This window comes from Dufourea novaeangliae, unplaced genomic scaffold, assembly GCF_001272555.1.
Source record: "Dufourea novaeangliae isolate 0120121106 unplaced genomic scaffold, ASM127255v1 scaffold99, whole genome shotgun sequence".
Lineage (NCBI taxonomy): Eukaryota > Metazoa > Arthropoda > Insecta > Hymenoptera > Halictidae > Dufourea > Dufourea novaeangliae.
This window is the reverse complement of record NW_015373982.1, coordinates 1,628,041-1,654,438: the sequence shown is the minus strand read 5'-3', so window position 1 is coordinate 1,654,438 and position 26,398 is coordinate 1,628,041. Positions and strand designations below refer to the sequence as shown.

Sequence of the window (26,398 nt, the reverse complement as noted above, 5' to 3'; positions counted from 1 at the left end):
ACAATGAGGCTTTTTCTCCGTTCGTGTTACGCGTTGAGAACTGCATCGATGGTATTCTCGCGATAGCTGTCGGCAACAGAGACAGGAAAAAAAAACCGTCGTTGACAACAGCAGGAAAAACGGCACCGCGAGACACACCGTCGCGAATTCGCGAACACGTTTCCCCACCGAGCGCCGGCCGGGCGCGCGAGCAATTCGCCGGCCGACCGATCGATAAATTTAATTATGCTCTCCATCGTGGCTTTTTCTCGGCGGGCGGGCATTTCTGTCCCTTACGGTTGAGCGGTTTCGGAGCATCCGTGGAAAAACACTGCCACCGATCTGGTCGTTAACGCGAGAGATAATGATAAGATAACAAAAGGTGGATGGAGCAAACAGGAGAGAACCGACTTGGTGCGCACGCATATAAGGACCCACATATATTACATGATTTCCAAACACTTGTCATTACACAAGGAAAAATCGCTGAGCCACTACTGCGAGAAAAGAGAACGTAATTGTCTGCGATGGAATTCACTACGATTCATTGGAATAATAACAATCCTAAATAATCCGACAAACGATCCCAACGTGATTACATTGGTTAATTTTGACAATCCTAGTAGCTGCACCAAATGCCTATTACTATTCGTACATAATACTTATTATTAATAATACTTACACCGCCAGGTTCCGGGTGTAACGATAATCGTCTCCCGTCACGTAACCTGATTATCATGACGCGATTCATTCGAAGCTACGTTTTAATTTGATTCGCACGTCGACGTTTCTTCCCTTGACATTTTTACGGTTACGTAACGCGCGATGACACTTAGGACACCATGGCTATCGAAGAATAGAAAAAAGAAAGCAGCACGCGTGAAACTCGCGATCGTGGGTTGAAATGGAACGGTCCTTGTTACCGGTGGATATCTTTTGCACCGTCAGTCACGTTTACACCTGACTCACCTATGAGTATAGCGGGGGGACACCATCAGTGAAAGTTTAACCGTACCGTCGAAAAATCGGAACCGAAAACAAATTCTGGGACGCGAGAGAGTTCGAAATTAAAAGCGCAGATGTATTCGCCCGTGGACGAACGTCGAACGCGACCTGCGTAGAAAGTGTCTAGCTACGAGAAGGAAGAAGGAAGCCCTTCCTCTCGCGTAACGATTATCTAAGGCGTCCCGTGTGTCATCCGGTGGCAGCATTTGATGTAACACGACTCGTGTAATCGCGATCCTCTTTCGCCGGCGTGACCAGCACACACGGGGAGGCTCAAAGATGGCCTCTATTGTACAATTGCTTATCAAATTTTACCAGAGACCACTTTAATAAAGAGATTTCGCTGTTTCGTTATCACGAACCGTGACGCGTTAGAACGGTCCAAAGAATAATCGTTGGTACTTACGATAAAGACGAATGCCGTAGTATTCCAGTGATCCGCTCCGAAAGCACTCCCGTATCAACGACAAATCCACCACCTGATCCCAAACTTTCGAGATTGGGGCACACGTTTCACCGACAGGATCAACGGAACACTGGTCTCTATTTTCAACGAGAAACAAACGAATTCACAGCGCGCGAATCGACAATAACGGGAATCCTGTACCGAAAGGAAAATCCCGTAAACAATACGCGAAACACCCGGGTCATCCGTGGATTCGATCGGTCGCGATCAGTTGTCGTAAACACTGGCCGCCATGCTCTCTCGGCACCTGTCAATATCAGCGCACGTCGTCGCCATCTTGCGGCGACTATTCGAATGGCGACCGTTGGCGTCTCCTAACGGGGTACTCAGAAACTATTCTGTTCGACGGCCGTGTATCGACTGTTGTGAAGTCCTTCGATTTCTAAATGCATTTTACACGAAGTTTATCTTAAAATATACGTATATATAGTTTATTATTGACATTCGAAGCATGTGTGTTAGTGTCGTTACAAAAGGGATTGTCACATGTTTGATAATAAATTAAGGATACGATGATAAGGAGTAATTATGAACACACATCACATGTCTCAGGATTGATACAGTAGCTAAATATAATCCTTAGAATTAGAACAGGGATACGTTCCGGACTATCGTGTAACCGTAGAGCAGTAGCGATAAGAAAAATGATGCAAAGACGATGAAATAATTAATAATAATAATACTAGAATAAATAAGAATGATTGTATCGGTGAATACGTGGCGAAGATATCGAAGGAGCTACACGCGATCGATTTATCGTCGCGACATTCATAACGTGACAATGCACGCGCAAGGTGGATCGTTCCGATCGAAGAACAAAATCCGGAAATAAATACAAGATGCTCTATGATACTTGTACACCTGTCAAATTGACATCTGTCCGCAAAGTAGTCTTGGTCCAATCGGTGATCGAAGGGACGATTCGCGTGAGAATTCATTAAATTAATCAATAGTCGGGACACAGTCGACTAGGAGAACAACAGATATCTCTTTTGTGGTCGACCAGAGGCATCATGCCCCGAGCCAATGTTACTCGAACAATTATTCTTCGAACAAATTGTTTCTCGAGAGACATATGCGACTAAAATTCCGTAGAGGTTCACGAGGTTCTTCAAATTTGATTTCAAGACGACCGGATATACGATCGAACTCTAAAATTTTTTTCGTTGATTCGTTTGGTCGCCCGAAGATTGTCTTTCGCAAAGATCAATCGACTCGAAGGAACTTATCTCGATCGCTTTTTTTTTTCTTTTTTAAACAATCCATCCGAGCTGTCTGGAAGTCGTCAACTTTCGAGAGAGTACTTTTCAACAGAGACTTTCGAACAGACAGAAATCGATCGATTTAGTACAAGTAGTTCTTAGGCTCCTCCGTTGGTTGGCCGCACACGCCGTGATATTTCTTCGTAACTAAACTTCGACTACGGCAGTTCTCGATCTCCAGGAAACATTCGTTGCTATAAGTCATGCCGTCTGTGCCGCAAACTGGGTCGTAGTAGGGCGGGCAGATCTTTTGGCAACCACGGAACAGGAAGCCCTGAACGCATCTCTTCATGGGCACCACGTATACGTGTTTCCTGGGAGGCAAAACCGACAAAGATTATTACTCATTCGTATCTGGAATTATCTCTAGGAAGGATAACAACCAGCCAATCGAGTAATCGAGTCAGGATGCGAACTCTTGATTACCCGCTGTACCAAAAGAACCATTTGAATCATCGACCGATCCGTTCTCCCTACGGGCAGTAATCGTGAATAGTTGGCTGTTACGCACGAAAGCGCGTAAACGTCGAGAGGAGATGTAATTTCAAACACAATTGCCGTGCTTACCCGCAATTGTCCCTCTTCATCTCGCACTCGTTGCGATAGAGCTTGTTGTCGGAACCGCAAACAAACTGGCGTTCTCCGCTGCAGATCTGGTTGCAAAGCGCGGTGGTAGGACAATGTTGTGCTGGAACTTGAACCACCCTCTGACCGCATGTCTCGCGCCGCAGATGGCAGAAGGATCTGAGTACAAACAAGTGCACGTGTGATGGTCGGGGTACGGATTCGTCGGTGTTATATATATGTATACAGAACGTCGAGTGCCGGCTGAGTTCTAGGGTACCCTGGAGAGTTAATTCCAGTGATTGTCGTTGGAGATGTTTGGCAATCAAACTGGAGAAGCAGCTTAGCGAACACGAAGGCTGCTCCAGTAAAAGAGTCGGATAAGATTTTTTTCCACGGAGTTAAGAGAAGGGAGAGACAAAGAGAGAAAGAGATAGAGGGAGGGGAAATGGAAGGTTGGCCCATCGTAACGAGGGACAGCTCGTGATTCACGCGCCCTTAAAACTCTCTCGGCGCCGGACGTCCTGGAATCCAAATAACGCTCTTAATCACCGGTAAACGTTCCCGTCGCTTCCACAAACTGGTTCCTCGGGTACCTCGCTGCAATCTTCGGGGCACTGTTCGGTTTCCTTCAAGGTCGTGCACTCGCCAACGTGAGCCAATTGAATGCCCTTTCTGAAACGCAACCGTGACGACAAGGGTTAACGCGTGATTGATGAATCGTTAATGATGGCGCCTCTAATATTCGTGATGCGGAACGTTTAGCGGGTAATTGCATCCCCCGTACCAGCAATTACGCTCTGCTAGTCTACGAATATCCTGTCTGGAACGAACCCCCCCCCCCCTGCCGTAAAGGCCGTAGACGTGCAGACGTGGTACAAGAACGTCAACTTACAGGCACACAGCAACGTTCAGATGACACTGATTCGAGTAAGTGTTCGCATCGCTGCCGCATACTGGGTCCACGTCGTTGCCGCATTTTTGTTGTTGCTTCGTGCACTTATTCAAACGTGGCTGGCACTTCTCGAAGTCGACCACGGTCACTTTCCGTCTTGCTTGCCTGCAAAATTACCGACAATCACAAACGAATTAACGTGCACGTAATCACAGGCTGTCCCCTGAGTCGCGATATACCGCGGCGTAACTGACCCGCAATTAAGCATCTGCATCTCGCACTCGTTCCTGTACACGCTCCCGTCCGATCCGCATGTTGGCGCCTCAGGCTCGTTTTTGCACTCCAACGGGCACGCGTTCGACTGTCCGCCGGACGTGCGCTCCCGCGACACGCAGAACGACATAGGCACCTCGAACACGTGTTTGCTGAAACGATCGATCACGATCAGTGTCCCATCGATTATTCCCGCGGCAAAGACCACAAGATAAAGTCGACGGCTCACAACAAGTTGGTGCAGTTACATGAATAGGCAATCTAATAAACAGTTAATTTTACGAGGACACAATATCGTGCCGATCGACTTTATCCGCGCGTGTGGTGGTGAACTAGAAGATGGGTGTATGGATCCTGATCGATGATTTTTTACCGCCCGCTTACCCGCAGTTCTTTGCTCGCATTTTGCAGGTGTTCGAGTAAAGGATGCCGTCGCTGCCGCAGGCTGGCTTGGCGCCACGCCAGCAGGATTCACGGCAGTGTCTCGTGGTCTGGCAGTGTTTCTTGTTGGTACGCACGACGCCTTGTCTGTGGAATTACACCGTGGAAAATTATCAGCGCAAATTCAAAGTTGTATCGAACGCGCCACAAGGTTACATACATATACAGGGTGTAACAAAAATGTTGTCCGACCCGGAAATGGGGCACTCAGGGGGTGAATTGGAACAAGTTTTTCCTTAGCAACAATGTAATCTGACGCTTCGTTACCGAGATATTAACGAAAAAACCCGACCAATTAGATCGCGAGTTTTAATTACACTAAAACGGAAAAACCGATCCCAAATTGATGTCGTAAACCCCTGAACGACGGGCACAGTTTTTACAACTCAAAAGTATCGAGTGACAGGATTAGGCTACCAAACATCATGAACTTTAGGGTCGGTCAGGTTTATGGCCAACGCTATATCTTCGAAGCAGCTATACGTACCCGCAAGTGAGAAGTTTCATTTGACACGTTGACTTGTATACGTTCCCGTCGCTTCCGCAGATCGGCCCGTCGAGTGGTGCGAATTCACAGGACACAGGACAGTTCTCTCGATGCGCGGAGATATTGTTGCAAGGGCCAAGATGCGACAGCTCGATTCCTACTCGGCAGATCTCGACCCTGAGCATGCACTTGTTCAGATACGTACGACCGTCCGTGCCGCACACTGCATCCTGATCGCCCGGGCAACGATGCTCACACTTGCTACCGGATGACCTCAGGCAAGCGGTCTTCTCCGTTGCCACGGTCACGCCTATGCAATTTGTAAAGTATCGATAATTACCCGTCCGTTCGATGTGGGTTTCGATACCGAAACCGGCCCCGCTCGGTGTTAATAAATTATCATTAATGGTCAACGGTAGGGAACGCAGGGGTTTCGAGATCGTTCAACCGCACGAAACACTGGGGAACGAAATGAATCTCGATACGCCGCTGGTTCCACGGACGTTGTAAAGCAGCTGTATAATCGCCGGGAACAGAGCTTATACACTCTAATCATAACTATTAGGTATGGTTAAAAGCAGCTCACCTTTTCCACACATCTTCTTCCGCATTTCGCACTGCGACGCATAGATCACACCGTCGCTACCGCACGCTGGCTCGCCGCCCGGCGGACATATTCGGGGACAGGCGCCGGTTACGAAATCTGCGAAATAAAATGTATGTATGTGCAATTTAGGACGTCGATTGAAACACGTGAAAAAAGAAAAAATGCTAACGGAGAAATGATAGAGGAGAAGGTTTATGGATCCCAATTGATCAACAACGACCAAACGGTCAAGTAGTGCATTCCATCGTGATCGGAACGATACATTAATGATTGACATAATAACGCTTCATGGTTCAATCTCGCGGAACGAAACTGCCGATAGAGCCTTCTGCCTGGCAACGAGAGAAGGAGAACACTGTAAACCGTAAAACGGAATAACCGTTTACTGTTACTTTAGTTTATTGCGGGCCATCAAGACACGCGTAGTCTTCCGTATTAAAAGTGTACCCCTCGAGTTGAGCGTAATCGTATACTTTTAATGATAGGGTGAATCCACGTGCGAACATAACCGACACCAGAAGATGTAAAAAGGGATACGTTCGAGAGACCTCGGCGATGTTACACGTACACGGGATAACTTCTTTCGATATCTCGAGAGTTCGTGTAAAAGAATAATGAAACGAAGAGGGGTAAGGGGATAAAGGCACGAAATTCCGTTCCTTTGAAATCGTTACCGTGCGATCTTTTCGCCAAGGAACGGTGTGTATGTATGTTGTGTGTAACGTTAAGCCAAGGAGATTCTGTCGAAACTTTAATTGCTTCCTGTTGACCCTCCTCGCGCGGATATCTACGGCCGCGGGTCCGCCAGCCTGGTCTCGGTCCAGCGATCCTAGGGTCAACAGCACACCAGGATTTACTGCGGTCGTTTGCTACGCCGGCACTAGCGCGCATAATATGTAACAAATTATAAAATCGAGGGGTACAGTTAAAGATAACCGAACGAGGCACGAGGCGCGGTCGCGATACGGCGCGCGCGCGCGCGCACGAGCTGCGGCGTCACACCGAGAAAATAACTCGAATCTAAGGCCTACCTGTGATCACGCGACTAATCGCGAGATGCACGGAACATCCTCACGCGATTCGATCATGTTCGTTTCCAATCACGGTGATTTTTCGTGATTCTTTCTGATTGGTGGAGGACACAGCAACAGTTATTGCACGCGCAACATAACGCAGATAATACACGACGTTTAATGACACCTTGAAGACGGCTTAAAGTTATGTTTGCATACACGTTACTCTCGCAGTATCTGGTAGATGGAAGTTTTGACTTTATGTATTGATTCTGAGAAAAATTCAATTTGGTTATTAAATTTGTTGGCTATATTGCATATTCTGGCTATTGTATCTCTGTGGTTGTACCTGAAGTAGGGTAGAATAGATTGGAATGCCTAGCTGCACGAGGGGGTACGTGAAAATTTATTTGGTTTAGGAGGACAGGACAATCTACTAAGCTGTTAATAATTTTATATAAAAATGTACTGTATAAATATGTTATTAAATGTATAGCCAACGTTACCGCAGGAACTTGGTCGGGATTTTTCATTAATATCTCGTTAAGAAAGCCTCGGACAACATTTTCGCTAAGGAAAAACTTGTTTCAAATCACCCAACGAGTCTTGCATTTGCGGGTCCTCCAACATTTTTCCTACACCCTGTATACAATTTAACCGTGGTTCGCTTCGTCCCGTGAACCACCATCGCCGTCTCATGATAACACGATCCGTGGACGGGGCACGCGGAAGATGCTATCCGGAATAAACTCGCCCCGTCCGGAGCGTCGTGGGGAACAATACACGATTTAAATGGACGATTTAGCTTTTAGCTCTTCTCCCTCTTCTCGAAACACTCGATGATCTATCTACGATCGGAGTCACGCATCAGGCGTGCAACGGAAAAGAACCGGTGATCGTTCAGCTCGTAAACGGATTTCTTTTCTTCCCCCCTCCATACAGAAATGCTCCTCCCCCTCTTTCGATCTACTCTTCGCGGTCTTCTCGAGTAACGATGGGGGTACATAGAGTCCTCGGGGATACAATTTCCTGGGAATCTCGGTTACGATCGAAATCGGCCGTGCCCCGTGGTCGATAATTCGTAGGCTTGCTCGAATCCGTGAATCCCTGCGCTACGAATTTACAATGTGAACGGAGATAGAACGATACGCATTGTATAATATAGGGGCGGGGGGAGAGACGCGACTCGTTGTTCCTAGCTGGGGCACGCACCTATCAAAGAACGCCGCGAACATCGTTGCTATTACCCAGTGTTTTTCCGTGTAATAATCGGAGAGTCTCGGTCGGTCTCGCCTTCCTGCTTCTTCGCGGGGTGCCCAGACAGCCAATAATCGAATACGGGCAGAGATAAGCGTTCCAAGAGTTCGCTGGGCGTCTGTAATTACACCGATTACGATTACATCGATCGGTCGCGATCGGCCGGCACGCCTCGGGTCGCGTTATAACCGTTGCGTGTGCCAGACGATATCTAAATTGAATTTCCGCCGAGAAATCAGCAGACGAAAGAGAGAGAGAGAGATCTTCTATCGCGTCAAGAATCTACGAATGGAATAGTGTCGTCGACGACCATCGTGGACATTACAAACCACGAATCATTCCGCGCAGAATCGTCGTCGTTGACGAACAAATCGAGTTTTAATCGTCCGGTCGGAAAGGAGGTACAAAAGAAGCGAAAGAAAACCTAGAGATCACGAGAGGTGGAACGATTACGGCTTTCAGCCCTCGTATACAACGAGTTCAAACTGACAGACGAAGCTCATAATTCTCCCTGTAGAAGCAAAAGAGAGAATGAACGTGGTGGAATATCGAATGGGATAAAGAGAGATCGTGGTTCGTCTCGACCAGGGGCGGACGTCAGTTCGCCAAACGGACACGTGATTAACGCGTTGATGGGCCGCGGAAGGAGGTGTCCGTCACTCCCACGGGCGCGATTAAGTGAATCAATTATGCCAATAAGGGACGACGTCTGGCCGGGGGCCGATTGGCGAACAATGCAGATCGAATTATATGTCCCCGTAGAAATGGTTGCGCGCGGGGTCGCGCGACCAAACGAGCGCGTGCAAGCATCCATACTTGCGCGAGCGCGATGCACAATGGATGCACGCCACTTGGACGGAACGGATAGAGGACAGGAGACGGAGAAAGGGAGAACAGAGCATGGCAGAGAGTGGAGAGGGTTAGTGTGTGACAGGGAGAGAGAGAGAGAGAGAGAAAGGGGGAGAGAAATATGCGGGTCGGTGAACCACGGCAAGGATGCACGCCGGCGACCGGGTGGATGCTGCTGCTTCTTGGATTTTTCTCCACGAAACGAGAGCCCCGACGCGGATAGAGGGACACGGAGCGGCGGCACTCGCATCACTGGAGATCGATAACAGCGAAATAGGGATCTGTTTAACGAACCGGAACGATTTGATACGAACAAACCGTGGCTCATAAATAAAATGAACAATGTGTGGCCGGGGCCACACGGTCTTTCGTTCTGGTTTTCTTCCCGGGGACACGGGGACCGTTCCAAGATGCACTGGATCGATGTGTTGCGGTTTCGCGACGCACCTCAACTGTGCGACAGACCCCGTTCGATTCGTGGTGAACGGATGATTAAAATGAACTCCGAGGGGATTTGTACGCGGCAAGGGATGGACCATCGCGGGACCTTTCGTGGTTGATGCCAATTAAAGGGTAGACGGGAATCCAGCTGAAAAACGGGATACGATCGGGAATTCAACAGCGAATATTCCGCACGGAAGTGTCGACTACGTGGCCGATTTAATTAACGACGAGTGCAGACCTGGGATTATTACGTTCACGGCGCATTCAGATGCATGCAATTCTCTGGACGACGCATATATGCAAGGTGTGCTTGCTAGGTACGAAGAAAACCTAGGTGTATACCGCTCGAGGTTCTTATGAATTCCAGCCGGTCGCGTCTCTGGAGCGGTTGACAAATTATACCGGTGCTCCTGCGATCGGTTATCTAACAAGCTCGGTGCACACACGAGGACGTCGTAGCGTTTCTTCCTTGAACGGCTGTTGGTCCTTCGACGGAGTCGCGTGTCGTGCTTTCCGTCCTTGGACGACAATTCGCCGATCGAACGCTGTAATCGGAATCGAAATATTTTTCAGTGGCGTGTAATTCCGAACCTAAACTCTGTTCCACGTAAAAATAACCTCGTTTCGCGCATGGGACTGGATCTAAGATCGTTCATTGCTAGAAGATCGGCCGAGATAGAGAACTACAGTGGACTCTAACTATATTGCCACTGAATATATTTCCACGCAAGGCACTTCCGTAACGACGTGTTTTTCAATACGACCAATACACCATACAATCTACGTATAATCCTTGTCGTTTTTCCGTTTCTCTTTGCATCCTACGATGTTCTATGCTTCTGTAAGAGAGAAAAATAAAAATTGGTCCAAAATACGCAAATCCCCTATTATAAGTCTACGGTATACGGAACAAAAGACAGAAAAGGTCGAGGAAAACCGTGACCAGTCGTAGTACGCGAGTAATCCATTAATTCCAGCCAACGATCTAGCCCAGCGATCTGTCTGCAAGTATGATCGCGTGCGCTGAACAGTATCTCGAGCCAGGTCGAAACCAACGGGGCAGTGTAAATCATTCGAAATCGATAACGTCGAAATCGTCCCCCCATCCTCCGAGTTAGGGGTCCGATGGTGGTTCGCCTGGCCCAGAACAGAGGCTGGGGGCTTCGTGCAGCTTCTCGGTCTACGTATGTATGTATAAAGTTGGCCGCAGTCGATCTTCTCGACGTAGCCGGCGGCCCCTTTTATCACCGCGAAACGATCTCGTCTTCCTCATAGCATTGTCCCGTAACACGTCCGCGATGCGTTGCATTAACGAGCCTTCATATCTATTACGGAGCACGCAAGTTCTATACATCTAATCTGGCGGTAATTAACATCCCAATCGACTAGTTTTCAAGATAATTGTCTCATCTGGGGAATCGCAAGCGTTTCGACCGAGATAAGGAAATCGGTAGACACACCGGTCGAACGATATCACGCGGTGGTAGCGACCTTGAACGATCAGCCGACTTTACGCGTTTTACAACGCCGTAAACTAGTTGCAAGACTCCGAGCCGGTACGAAATAAATTTTACATTCCACCGGGACCACGTATATAAAAGGCACCGACCTCAACGGGGACATTTACCGTCGCGAACTTCCGTATCGCGGTGAAACGATCTCGTTTCCTTCCCTATTGTCTCGATAACGTCGTAAAGAAAAGGATTTACAGGGAATCCGCGGGAAACGGTGACGACACCGCGGCGCAATGGTCTTGAATCAAAATTTAACGACTAGAACGATCAAACAGACATTTCTTCTATCTGCCAAAATATTCACATCAACTTATTTTGTATTAACTATGGAAGTTTTGTTCCGTGCATTACTGATACAACCTCGGTAAAAAAAAAAAAAGAGAAAAAAGTTCCACAAAAATTCAGACTTTCACGATGCTGTTGAGAAGACTATTAGGAAATGATGACGTCGTAGAAAATGATCCCTAGATTGATAAAAATTTGTTGATTTATCTACTACAATTTAGATAAAAATTATAAATGTCAAAATTTTCGACCACTTGTGTTAAACAATCGTAACAGCTGGACTCCTTGTACGATTTATCATTACGAACCGCCCCGTCCCCCGGTTTCTCGGTACGATCGAGGAGAACCGATAAACGAGAGCGGTTTCGGTATTCCCCGATAATTGGCGGACAAGCTCGAAGGACCAGCTTCGTTTCGTTCGGTCTGCCGCGCGATAAAACGTAACATTCAGCCACGGTTACATTCTGTCTCCGATTGCGGATACCCACCGATATCAAAACAGAATATTCTTGGCTGCAAAACGACTAATTATCACTCCGCTGGCCGTCGCTAATCGGAACAGGTTCCCCCGTGTCCCTATCTCCGTTACGGAGAAGTCTTGAACGTCGCAAATAATTTCGAAAAATGCACTACAAGGAAACGCGTGACAAGTGATAGTTCACCTGATGAGTGGAAAGAAGACATTGTTTTGGACGATGAAAGTGATGACGAAGAAAATTGTGATGTAGAATCCTTTGTTTGTACCAATGTGGTATGTGTATCAAATGTTACCGATGGGTCCATAAAGACTGCAGTGCAGACGCAATTAATTTTCAAAATCCAATGTGTGAAAAAAGACAGATATAATAAATTTTGGCAAGATGAAACCTTCGACTACTTTACTCTATCACAGGGACTTAAATCGGTATGATTTTGACACCGATATTATGCCATCAAAGCTACACCGAAACCGATATATTACCGAAAACCGAAATAAATACCAGTATTTTTTTTATGTCTATAAGGGTAGAGCTTATATAGGATTATATAGAGCGAAGGTAGAACCGAACATACCGGTGTAATACCGGTATTTTATGTTTCGGTAGAAGTCCCTGCTGTATCACGGCGACGCCAGTCTTACCGAGACAAAACGATCACCACGCTACAATTCGCTCGGCTGGATTTCAACCGAAACAATGCTCATAAATGCTAATCACGGGAGTACCGGTTCGTTCCGATCTACTATAACTGTATACATGCCATCGTCCTGTCGGTCCGGCCACTGTCAAAAAAAAAACCAAATGAGAATCGTAGACACTGTTACGGCTGAACGCGGGGGTGCAAAAACTGATCGAGATCGATTTCGTGACAACTAACTCGAAAATACACGCCGTTTACCAACACTATCCACGTGTCTTTAACAGTTATCTGGATCTTATGCTCGAGCGCGTCCAGTGTGTCGACATCTCCATCCCGAGAAACTCGTGTTTCGGCGTAAAGTTGGACAACAATGAACGGTACGGAGTCCGGACTAAAGATGACGTGAACTGCTATTTGGGAATTACGAGTGATTCGATCACGTTCGTTCCCGATCACAGTGATTTTTCACAGTTAATCGTGACAGTTTTTGATTGGTGCAGAACGTGACGTTCATTTAAAATGAAATTAAAAATCAGGATCATACGGAAGTTAAATCACGACCGTGATTCTGCGATCACTGTAATAAGTCACCGTTGATTTTGCAAACCATCTCTAGTCTGGACCACGGAAGCTTCGTACGACGATTTAATGCCTCTCTGGAATTCATTGAAAGACCAAGAGAAAAAACAATGTAGCAGAAAAACGATTTCGTTGAACGTTATGAAACTAACGTTAGCGTTCGAGAACGAAGTGATGAAGAGGATCGCAGGAGGCGCGTGGCCCTCTCTGGCTGATCGGTAGAAAAACACGCGACGGTATGTGTGTCGCATTGAGATCGCAAAACAGCACGACAAACGAGTCGCGTTCCATAAATCGTCGCATTCGGTTTAAGTGGCGTGCGGTAAGTGGAGTACTGGGGCGAAAAAACTACCTCCCAGATCGCTCCTCGATCTCCCACGAGCGTTGCACACGCACGCGTGTGCAGTCGCGACCGCTCCTCCTTCGATCCGTTATATCGAAGAAACCTTCTGATCGGTCGCTTCGTGCAACCAAGTGGTGCGCACGCGTCGTCCGGTTCTCCTGTTCTTTTCCTTCTTCTCCGATTCTCTCCTCGTCAATTTTTTTTTTTCTCCTTTGTCCCTCGAACACTTGGATCTCCGCTCGAGTGACGGCGTGAAAATTCCAAGGTGTACGCGCAGTTTTCTCGGACGCTGACTGTCGACAGAGAATCGCGAAGATGCGTGCCTCGATTCACTGCTGCTGCTAGGTAGTCGGAGAATCGGGCGAAATTTCCATCGTCGCGTGTGTGTACGGATTCCTTTCTTCCGTGTCTCGCGTGCCTGATCGAGACGGTTTGTCTTTCCGTTTGCCCACAAATCAAGATGGTTATACATGCTTCTCCCGTTGAAGCGCGACGATACGCTTCCGAGACCATCCCTGAGCGCTGTGTGCCCCGCTATTTACTCGAGGCCTGTCGTCCCGTTGGAAAAACGGCGATACCGAGGTTCATTAACACTAGAACTACCGGCGATGAGCGTATATTTATATCTATTCGATAGATGGCAACATTGTGGAAATATTCAAATTTATATATCAATTAATTTCTTCATTTTCATACTGCAGTAAACGTTCTGAAAGTTTCGAGAAAATGCATTGTTGTAACATTTTAATAACTATTATAGGAGGGCATTAACCAGTCGTTTTGACTGCTTTGGTAGTTCTAGTGTTAAACCGTACAATTCCGGTCATAAGTATTGGGTAATTTATGAAATATGCAGGAAGCGTAACGATGCGTTACGGTATTGCTGAAACTCGGAAAGAGAATACTATTCAGGGAATATTAAAGTTCGATGAACAAGGTTTATGCTAACTATAGAGTAATCGAAGTAGCCTGGAATGTATAATGTTTACACCACTTCATCCCTGCCGTTTGCGACAACTCTAGCGTTCTCCAGGCACCCCACAGAGCGCCACGTATATGTATCTCCTCAATTATCGTGAATTTTCCACGCGGATCAGATTATTCTTCCCGCATTCCAACACCTTCGTCCGACACGCGTTCGGTGCTCGTTCGGAACGAATGAGAATTCGCGTTAACATCCCCCAGTCACGCCGTGATCCTCGCACACGCGCAGCCACGGTATTCTGACGCTCCGAAGCGTGAATGAATGATATTCGGCCGTGGTTCGTGTTGGCCGCACCGTGACCGGACCGCTAGCGTAAATGAAGCCCTCTTTGCATAAGTGTAAGTCTCCGATTACCACGTTGGTATACAGGGTGCCCCGAAACAGCTTCGACTCCCGGAAAGGGGTTCTTGGGATGATTTGAAACAACTTTTTCCTTAGCAAAAATGTTATCCGAGGCTTCCTTAGCGAGATATTAATGAAAAACCACGGCCAATCAGAACGCCAGTCTGCCGATCGATCTTCCGCGGTAACGTTGACTACTAATCACAGCGCGCAGACAACGAACTCGATCGACAGACTCGAGCTCCGATTGGTCGGGGTTTTTCCTTAATATCTCGCTATCAAAGCCTCGAATAACATTTTTGCTAAGGAAAAAGTTGTTTCAAATCATCCCAGGAACCCCTCATTTCCGAGAGTCGAAACCATTTTGGGACACATTGTATACGGTGTGTGACCAATGGAATTTCGCGGCGAGCAACTTGCTGATAGAGAGAAAGAGAGACGCCACGTTTTTCGCGTGGATTTGGATAACGGGAGTAGGGACGACGCGTTCAACGCGTAACGTTACCGCGACACGGTTCGAGAATTTCGACCGGGGGAATTCGTCGAACCCCTCGGTTCTGCGCAAGAGTACTCCACAGAATGGTAATTGTATTTTTACGACGAGCAGATATCCAGGTGCAATTCGAACGATTCCAACCGATCGATCGAGTACTGTGTCGTTGCGTCTTCAGTCGGATGAATTACGTGTATATTTATAGAGTCGCGTGCAGCACCACGAACCGTGGCTGCTTGCCCGTTCGTTCATCGTGGCGGCAGTAAAAGCAGTGGAATCTTATAAGGATGTTTCATCTCGGTGCACCTCGGGCATAAACCTTCGTTTCTGTAATTCGAGATTTCCTTCGTGCGCGCGCTATGCTTGTCAGAGTTTTCATTGAATAGCGGCCGAAAGAGAGAGAAAGAAGGGGTGGGGGGTATGTACGGGGCCGTGTGAGAAGCGTACAGTTAACCGTACAGGCGTGCTGCTTTTAAGGAAATTGCATATTAAAGGTAATTAGAGTAAAAGGAGGTAAGAGGGACGGTATATCGAGTGATTAAGAAGAAACGCATCATTGCGTCCCAGAGAAAGGGTAATTATCGACGAAGGTCGACGGTCCCTCCGAGCGTCAGTCGATTGTTGAACTTTTTGCCAGGGAATCGGCTTTTGTTCGAATCGTTTCGACATCCGAGTGGATTTAATAATATTGTTATCAACCGGTGACAGCTTGGTCGATACTATTAAAGCGACTTTTGTAAGTCAGGCTTCTTGACACATTACCCTAACTACCGGCTGATATTTAATAGGTTTAGTAAATCTAAGGAACTATTATTCAACAATTCGATCGCAATGGAAAATTATATTCATGAACAAATAGCAAGATTTCTCATCGAATAACGTAATAATTTCTTCTTTTACACTGGAACTACCAGCATTGAATGTATGCCAAGTTAAATTGTGTAATATACAATGCAGTATAAGTTAGTATACTATAATATGAAGTGTATAAGAAGTTAGAGGTTAACATAAATTCCGATGGAAGTACCTAGGATTTCGGTAATTGTAAAATAAAAAATCTGAAATCCGTCATTTTCACGGGGTTAGGTAGTTCTAGTGTTACCCCTGATCTAAGGGTAAATTTACACGTCTATTAATAGGCTACCGATCAGTAAAGTGTTAAATGAAAACCTGTTATAATTGCCAGCACGAGCATAAAACTCGCGCAAATAATTAAATCGACAAGTGAATCGATCGCGAGCGATAATGATCGTTGAGCAATGAGTACATAGAGAAAAAAAAAATCAACCGAACGGGAATATATTTAATCGATTGAACATCGATTTTCTAATTACCCACCATCAGCCGCACGGTATCTCGTGATCCGTTGATCATTCGATCGGTAGCGTGTAAACAACTACCTACAAGCATATCGGACCTGCCAGGCTTCGCTACGCCGTGAGCACTCCACGAGCCTGACCTCGACCCTTAATTAGTGGTTCGACATCGATAGCCTCGGGAGGTCGGATCATTCTTCGGTTAACGCGTTAATGACTGCTGCACCGTGTCGGATGCGCTTCGAAAGTGTCCTCGATCCTACTTCCCTCCATTTATTTCCCTCTGAAATGATTAATCGCGTGATACGGGGTTCAGCATCTCAAGGAAACTGGCCGTTTTCTCTTTTACGAACGGAACAATAATTCTAGACGACCTGTTCACGAAGATCCGAGTGAAATTAACCGATGATCCTCCTTCGGGGATCCTCGAGACGTTCATTGATCGGTACATACAACGGGGCGCGAAGCGAAAGCTCTCGGATGCAGCTATTAATTTACAGCAACGGGTCTGTGGTTCACCGAGGAAGGTAGGATGTACGAAAGCGACCTCGACCTTACCTCTATACCTACTTAAGTCTAGGCCAGGGTTTCACGGTCCTCGATCGTTGGAGAACGCGCGACTGCTGTCGATCGTTCCATGCCGAGAACACCCGGTAATCCGGTAAACGTGATCGAGAGATCCTGTGGTATATCGGGGGTGGAGGGGGCCGTCCGAGATCGTTTTCTATTCCTCTATCCTCTAGCGATCGTAGCTTTCTCGTTCTCGTGATTTCTCGCGGCCTGACGCGGAGGAAGAGGAGGGCAAAGCGCGCTAGGACGCAACGCGCCGGTGCAGTCCTTCTTTTTTTTCTTTTTTTGTTTTTTTTTTTTCGTTGCTAATAATCCGGAGAAATCATCGGATACGTGGAAGCCGGAAAAGTGGAACGTGAAACCGACATCTGGGATAGATGGGTTCCGATAATATTGAAAATAAACATGTCCACCGGCAACGTTAACGACTCCTCGTCCCCCTTTTTCATGCTGGATTCGCGTGTACCTTCGAACCGGAATACACGTCCAACGATCATCTGCGGATGGTCTTTAAGGAACACCGATAAATTGAAACGGGCGTCGATGCTCTTTCGCGGGGCGACTGATTATTAAATGAAACGATTTATGGGAATGCTGTACACGTCTGCTTGATCGGTAAGGACTCTACAGCCGGGAATTCTTATTTCTGTACCATCTTTTGCGAATGATCGTGTCTTTCGTTAATTATATAACTTCCTCCTGTTTCCCGTCCATTAATATCATCCTCTGCCCCCCTTCGCCCAATTTGAATCACGAGCCTTGTCATTAGGTCGCTTCGAGAGCTGCCAATTTCCCTGCCATCGATCGGCAGCCAAGGAAAAAAAAGAGGCCGCGACGATCTGTTCACAGAAGAAAGATACCAATAAAAAAGTTCGATAGCCAGGAGGGAAGAACCTTCGCGGTTTTCACGCCGTGATTCGTTCGAAGTCATCCGACATCGGAACAACGTGACACGCATATCGTTACCGTACGGGCGTAAATACCACGCTCGTTCGCCCGAGTAGTTACTTTCCCGCGAGGATACACGAAATCTTTTATGCGCATGTCATTACCGATAACAACGTGGCTTCGTCGCTTTAGATCCTGATATAACTCCTACGCACCTCGGATCGTTCGTTGAATTCCCAAAGAATCGCTATGAATCGCCGCGAGAAATTTCAATTGTACCTTGGAAACAAAAAAAAAAAAAAAAAAGAACATACATGGAAGATCGTCGAACAGACCCGATTTTATCGTAGAAAACCATAACGGATGTCGGTACTAACGACGCCTATCAAGGAGAGATTAGAATGATTAATGAATACTGAACGAGCGGTAATGATCCGAAAACGAAACACGACCAAGAGAACAACACCATCGGCGCGGAAATTCACGGGAACACGTTCACTGGGTCTTCAGGTCAGCGAAGTAAGTCAAGCATCGGCTCGATCGGATCGAGGAACGCTAACGGTGTCGTTCCCGAAAGGACAGCCCCGACTGGTTTGTCGAACGAACGGGGCGCAGTTCCGCGGAACCAAGGATCAGGTTGCGGTCCAGAGCTCCTCGAGAGCCTGGTGTGTACCGATTTACTACGGCAACTCGGCGCTCTCGTGATCGATCGACGCTCATCGAGGGCCCCGTCGCACAGTGGACCGATCGTAAGAAATTCTCGGACATTTGATCAATTTTGTTGTTGAAATCAGTCAAATCTCTACATAAACGTAATACTAGAAGAGTCAGTCTATTAGAAACTATCGTTATTTATATTTTTTTCGTCACTTTAAATAGAAAAAATAGACACAATTATGTGAATATTTATTAAGCGTTGTAAAAAGTCCCAAAATATCCCACCTTCCCGTCTATCACAATATGTTGTGAAAGAATCCGATTTTTATATGCAACAAGAATCATAACCTACTTTATCCTACCTTCGCAGTTATTTAGAGCAAACGATCACACGAAAATTGCTTATTTGACAGACGTGTACAAAGTATTTATGTATTTATATTTATCAAACACTTCCTATAGTGAATTCTAGAGTATGGTGTGTGCTATAAATGCATAAAATCCGCAGTCTATTAATAAGTTAGATAGTACCCCAGTACCCCCCAATGGTGGAAATAACGCCATTGCACGTGTCACATTTATCGAGGAACCACTGTACTCATTTTTCGATATCGAGATCGTACGTTCGGCGAACGATTCATCAGGCTGGAACGTGGGTGATTAACGATCCAATAACGCGAGACAACGGACAGCCGATGGTCCAACACGATGAATCCATATACCGGTACCGTTCGCCATTTTCCCCGATCAATTCACGTCCAGCGCAGTCGGAACCGACTGCCGGTGGCACGGGGGCATTTGTCAATGCGAAACGATCGCGTTTAACCGCGAAACACACCATACACAAACACACACGGACGAATACACACGGTCATTAATCGACAGCCGTCGTTCACGATGTATAATAAAGTAGCCTGGTACCACAGGCTAGTATCACAGCGTCCCTCGGTGATCTTATCAATAATATCCACGCTCGACGCCACGTTCGATTAAAATAATAGTCGATCGGGTTAGAGGAGACCGAGAAACGAGTCAAACAGGTTATCGTATTAATAGCTTCGCGTAAAATGCGGCTACTAATAATATACACGCGGCCAATCGTATACGCGTTGTTGCAATTGTAATCGATTTGGCCAACACGCAGAAGCGGTATCTTTGTCCAGGATGTGTTCGTCGAGTTAACGTTCAGACGATACTTTTCTCGGCGCAACGACCACTGGTTAGGGGAAAAAGTAGGGCGCTAACGAAATCGCCGAATAAATTAATCAACCGGAATTACGGCCACTCTCGAGATCCTTTCTGCTTCTTCGTCGACGACGTCTTGCTTCTATAGACAGGGTGGTGTTTGCTCGTCGCTACGCTCAAAGAGATCGTGCACGTATTAAACATTGGTCACGCGCGGTTAGCGGAGTTACTGGACAGCCGGCTGAAAGGGCAGACTCGTTAATAACGACCAGCGGGAGAAACGGATCATGAATTATGAAATATGAACGGGGAGGGGGATCGTTTCGCCACAATCCCCGGCGAATTTATAACTGAAATCCGCGCTTCCCAGCGAGTACCGTTTCGACCGCGGAACTACGTGTCGCGGCGGTGACGTTTCGCGGTAATGCTAATTCATGTCCGCTCGCCGCGACTAGGTTTCTCTTTTTTTTTCTGTCTAGTTTCGTGATAACCACGCACACAGCATACTTCTTCGCACTAACTTTTTTACAACCTGCGATACGACACGATACATCCAGACAGGGGACAGAAATGTGAATCAGAGGTCGCATCGGTTTGCATGGAAAGTCTGCTGTGCTTTTTTTTTTCGAGATGTTATTTCTAGGGGCAGAAGATACGCGTGTCGACATTTGAACTGTCGGATATTCAGTTATAATTAATGAGCGTTTAACTCTTTGAGGCACACGATTTTAAAGAAAATAAAAAGCCTAGTTGCACAGAAGAAAAGCCGTGACTTTTACTGTCACATGAAACGGTACCTTTAAAGTAGGAGAAAAAAAATGAAGCTTCTAATGAAACGCGCAGCTACGGACGCACACGATGACAGTGCTAAAAAATGAGCGTGGTCTCTCCCCGTCATAAAAATCGAATCCGTAGGAGCGAGCGGCGGCCTGACTCGTCCGGTTGCCATAAATCCGATTGGAATATACTCGGCAGTCTCCGCCGGCTGTACTAGATTCCCCGATACGTTCCATTAAACGCGGCACGAGGCCTCATTGTGCGAACAGAAACATCGCGTACGTGCACGCGTTGAAAAATTACACTCCTGAAACAGAGAAAGAGGGAGGGGCAAAGAGGGCGCTCCGCGCGCGAGCGTGGGCCTAATCTAATTTCCAGCGAAAGGCCGCGGCTATCTGCTGGGACCGTCGCGTGAAAGTGTTTTAACACGCGTGCGCAGTAACGATTCCCATTCAACTTGACTTCCGTTAGGGAAAAAATTGATGGAAGGGAAAGACCTCTTATCACTTGGTCTCAGAGTTACTGCAATTTATGCCAAATGAACATTCGGTTTAACATTTATTTTAGTATGTCAAATAAATTTATCAAGCAGTAGGCCCTTAACCCTACGTTACTTTTTCCCCTGCCCTAGAGGAAGCCGAATGTGCTCGTCAGTGTACAATAGGCGGTCTTTTTGACTAATCTTGTCTTATTAATTTTATATATTTTTTAAGAAATATGAACATTGAAAATTCCCAATTTTTATATCTAAATTAAGCTTCTGAACTCCTATATAGGCGTTCTGTACCACTGTGCGCCGCGGACCGATTCCATATTTGCGGAAGTGATACGACTGGAGGTGTAAAACGCGGACCGAATGCCAAACAAGCTTAATCAACACCCGAAAATACCAAAAGGAACACGACTGACGTAAACGTTCGAAAACATTGAATCGATCAAGGGGCTCGAGAATGAACGAAGAAACGAAAACGAACGAGCAACGCATCTATCCAGGCGACGAGAAAAGTAACCGTGCCCCCTGGTTTCGGTGTCACAGAACCAGGCCGTACAAATATTTTCTAAGCATTTTCGAATAACGGTAACCAACGTCTGGGCTGCCCGATTCCGCCCAAAGAAAGGAATTACGGTTCAAGGCGAAGGACGCGGTAACGTAAAAACTTCGACTTTCGGATCGGTTGGAAATGTGGTAAGCAGTGATGACGATACATTTGTATTGTATCGATATTATCGGTATCGATACACTTGCAATTAAATTAGAAGTAATAAAATCGAAAAATGAAAATGAATCATTTATTTAAGCAGATACTGAGGTAGATTCTCAGGTAACAGTAGATATGGAAAAGAAATCGGCTAACTGCAAACTTTATAGGAAGTTCGCCATTGGTTAATTTTCTTTACGATCTGTCACGTTACGGCAAATGCACCGATTGCATCGAAATTTCGATTACCAGGTAAGTATCGATACTGGAATGTATTAACCATAAAATTAAATATCGATATTTGTATTTGTTTCTTGTATCGCACAACGCTAGTGGTATGTCCAGTGACCGTTCGATACGACGTGTTCGAGGAAACGGAGCAGAGTTTCCTACCGCAGTTTGAATATCAAACTAAAGTCCAAACGTGTAATCAGCCTCGATGACTATACGATTTTCTCGAAACACGCATCGTTCCGATTTCTTCCTGTCGAAACGATTACGCGAACGCGGCAGAAGGTGAATGAATTTTCTTTGAACTCGAGCGAACAGGATGTCTAAACGAGCGATCGCCCGTTATACATGTAATTACAAGCGGCTACGGCGTTAATTGGCACGCGTGTAGCGTTTTCGACTTTTCTGAAAATCACGATCGACGGGGGAGCCGTCGTGTCGCACCGTAATCGATCGCAATTATCGAGGCCCCTAGACGGCCCGTGCGACGAATTAATTATCGGCGGTCTGGTCCGTACGATCTAATGGGCCCAGAGCCGTTCCTAGGTTATTGGTCGCCCGAGTGCAAAAAAAGTATCACCGCCCTTATTTACTTAATATTATTTAATTAAGAATTTAATATGCAGTGTTTACTTTTATATCTATATATTTATATGTGTTCCTGATCATCAGGCAGTCGTTAATCCGCGTTTTAATAAACATTAGATTCCGCAACGAGGCGAATTGGGAGGGCGCGCGCGTCCTTTTTCCGCTCGGTTACACGCAAAGCCCTTTCGAGCGTGAAAAACCGTTCCATAGTCGACAGGATTACGACGTCCCGGTAAAGAACAACTCACTGAACAACCCCTTCTTCCCGTTTTATTCTCTCCTGTTCTCCCGAAGGGAACTTCTAATGGGTTATGGCGTCAGCGTCGATTTCATTCGTCGTTCCCGCGGGAACGAATAAATACGGAACCAGGTCACCGGGATTCGAACGACGTCCAAAGTCAATGAACCGAAACCGTAACGCTTTTAGAAAGATCATCTTTTATTGAACCGTCTCTCGAGAGAGTCTGCGACGCTTCCAGGACGTTCTCAATACGCAACGGAATCTCGATAAAATGTGCCGCACGATTTTCAATAGGGAAACACCGGTTATTGCGACATCAAAGGACGCCTCTCTCGAGCCCGCCGATATATTGAATCCAACAAGAATTTGTTGGCAGACTTCCTTCCTTCGCGACGGGTATATTGTTCGACGCGATATTCGGTCATTGAAATCACCGAGGACGCATTCATCGAGATGTGTACGCGCCGACGATAATGTATATTTAATGGCATATTCATCTCTGTACAAAGGCCTGACGCAAACATTGATGTGAAGCAAGATGTCTGAAGTACAAGGCCTTAAAAGACATACAGTCAATCCTCGATGAGTGCTCGAAGGCTCTTCAGCAGTGACAAGCAGAGGTCACCAAGTGGAATGCTGACTTTTTAATCGAGGTTTAGCACAGTGAAAGAGCTTGGAATTCCGAAGCCAATGATACTTGTTTCTGTCGCATAAGGCCATTAGTTTATGAAATATTTAATGCCCAGTCTCGAGGAGCCTTCGAACACTCATAAAGGATTTACTGTACATCGAAGACAGCTAAATATGAACTTGAGTAGTATCTTTCGAGGATAGACGAAACAAAATCGATAGATATCCCCGATACATACTACGTAATTAGTGTCCCCTGGAACGATGACATTAAACTTTCTAAATAGCCTGCAGACACGCGGCAGCGCGAACTAATGACGCCTCGAATTAATCGAAATTCTTAGCCACGGTCGATTTTATTGCGCGGTCCTATAAAATCATTATATTATCGCGTTGAAAGTGTTATCGACTCGATGAAATCGACGCAACCAGTTTCACCCGGGGGCTAGTACATTCGTGATTACCGCACGATTAGAAGAGTAGGTATGCTCGGTGTCGAGAATATATCCCACTATCGGCGAACGATTCCGTAACCTCGTGAGTTCTTATCTTCGGGGCCGTGAATCGAGTCCGATAAAATGCCGATGTTTTTTTCGCCCTCGATTCCAGAATTCACAGAGCCCCACCGATACTAGTGACTTTTCGAAGCGATTAGCATACTTAATTAGGCGACCGTCAGCCTGGGGTAACTTGTCGACTCGCGAGTTATACGTGCCCCGAACACTCGAACGGGGGCCTGTTACGGGGCCCTTTATCCGCTCGCAATAGCGTAACCCTGCGATATTACGTGTACCTTTAATAAAGTTCGTGCGCCCTAACGGTAGCATGGAACATCGCGACCCCACCAGAGCTGGAAAACAGTCGGAGATCAGAGATTAAAGAATTCGAACGACTACGATATCCTCTGCTCGTGAGAATGTACATAACATGTTCAGGTGAGCTTCGTGAGAACACGAGGGAGGGGCAACCTTTTCGGTGAGTTTTAATTAAAACTTCAGGATACTGATTGGTCGTCAAGATAGTCAGAAGTATGAGATACCCTGAAGACACACGGTCCATAATGCGTTGTACCCTTGCGGAACCTTTGGAAGAAGGTCTTCTACCAAAACGTAAAATATTGGTATTATACCAATATTTTCAGTTGTACCTTCGCCCTATATAACCCTATATAAGCCCTACCCTTATAGAAATCGACAGAAGACCGGTTTTTATTTCGATTTTCAGTAATATATCGGTTTCGGTATAGCTTTGATGGCATAATACCGGTATGAAAATCATACTGGTTTAACCCTGCTTTCGAAGCATCGACGAAAGATTCAATCGGCCGTTTTCGATTTCGTTCTTTCGATGGTGTATATACACGTATATCTCGCGTCTCGTTGCACGTCGCGAGCTAAAAGTAGAACCGTACTGACGCCACTGTACCGCTCTCAGAGCGAGGACTATAGAACTGTATACGCAGAGGCCAGAGAGAGGAAGAGGAAGGAACTCGCCCCCGTGTGCTGGCTCGTGCACGAGCCGTTGCGACCGCGCGGGAGATTAAAACGAAAAACCATTGGTCCTTTTCTCTCTCTCTCTCTCTCTTGTATTTTTTTTCTTTTCTTTTTTTATTCTTCCTCTCCCTACGGTTGAAAGAGCATCGCACTTGGCCACGGAGAGATACCGGGCTCCCTGCGGAGAATTCAATGGGTGCTCTAACCAAAGCCATTTGCCGAGAAAAAGAGAAACTGGGAGAGGGCCTGGATGTCGATAGAGAAACACATCGGCCGGCACTCCGGAAGGAATATATATATATATATGTTTTTATTGCTTCCCAGGTGAGATTTACGATGCTCGATTGGAAAGAATCGTCGGATCAATTTTTCGTATACTGTATTGCGAAATTCTCTCGATACAGTAAACGACAAACGAAAAATATACCGGACGCCATTTTACGATACTGAAATGAATCTCGCGACTGTTGGTTCAACACGTGGACACGCGATATCGTTGCGACTCTCGACTCGTTCGGTCGTGATGGAGCACAGTTTATGCGATAGATAGGCGAATATTAATAATAGCATTGCCGTTAATTGCATTTATCGAAGCGAATTGAAAAATAAAAGGCAAGATACCACACCTGATTTCAGTTATATTCAGTGCAAAGAAATACATTACTCGTAAATATTCGATTAATTCCCCGACTGAACTCGGACTATTTCCATTTGCATTCCGTGCTCGCGATCTCGATGGCCCTTTGAACTTTGCAGTTCGTTAGCTGACCTACTTCGGAGGAATCAATTCCTGGGCGAATAACGCGTTCAATTGCAATTCGGGTCTGTCTCGTCAATACCGTCTGTATACCCAATTACCATGCAGAAACAAATTCAACGGGTGCGAATGAGGTCACGATCTTCTAAACGTGATTCGGTGGTTATTTAATTGTTATTTATTCACGACTACTTAAGGGAAATATCGAGTCATCGTTGAACCGTCGGACGAGGAGTGGAATAATGAATGGTCCCTCGTCTACACCGGTGCATCGCGCGGTCAGTTCATTTGTTTCTCAATTAGCCAACCGTGAAACCGTTGAAATTAGTTGCAGCAGACGGGAACGAATTATCGATCATTCCCTCGGACATGGAATGTGTACCGTGCGCAAAAGGAGCAACGGTGCAGACTGGTCGCGAAGGGAAAAATGCGCACAATAATAACGTCGTGACGGTAGAGGGTGTCGAGCGCGTTCGCGTGCGGTGAGACAAGGGTTTCGCGAGGCGCGAAACGAAAAGGAGGTTACGACCTGTTGCGACTTTCACCGGAGCGGAACACGTTTCGAGTGAACGGTCGATCGTAACGCGGAGCTTTAAAAATGATACCGACCTTGAAGGCAACACAGCAGGACGATCCCGACGACGAGGGAGACGTGACGGTGCAT

At 46.4% G+C, this 26,398-nt stretch overlaps 1 protein-coding gene across 1 annotated transcript; it reads right to left on the bottom strand.

Annotated features, from left to right (window-relative positions):
- Positions 1 to 2,732: 2,732 nt before the first annotated feature.
- Positions 2,733 to 26,398, bottom strand: LOC107187250 (agrin). The gene is made up of 9 exons (XM_015575287.1): positions 26,344 to 26,398; positions 5,959 to 6,075; positions 5,373 to 5,682; positions 4,829 to 4,972; positions 4,426 to 4,596; positions 4,172 to 4,336; positions 3,829 to 3,951; positions 3,280 to 3,456; positions 2,733 to 3,026 (listed from the first exon to the last, which is right to left on the bottom strand). The coding sequence occupies exons 1-9, from the start codon at positions 26,396 to 26,398 to the stop codon at positions 2,795 to 2,797; spliced, it is 1,494 nt and encodes a 497-aa protein (XP_015430773.1). The 3' UTR covers positions 2,733 to 2,794.

Coding starts and splice junctions, on each gene's coding strand:
- LOC107187250 (XM_015575287.1), bottom strand. CDS start 26,398: ATGCACCGTCACGTCTCCCTCGTCGTCGGGATCGTCCTGCTGTGTTGC. Junction 6,076..26,343: donor CCTGCTGTGTTGCCTTCAAG/GTCGGTATCATT, acceptor TTTATTTCGCAG/ATTTCGTAACCGGCGCCTGT. Junction 4,973..5,372: donor ATGAAACTTCTCACTTGCGG/GTACGTATAGCT, acceptor GTAATTCCACAG/ACAAGGCGTCGTGCGTACCA.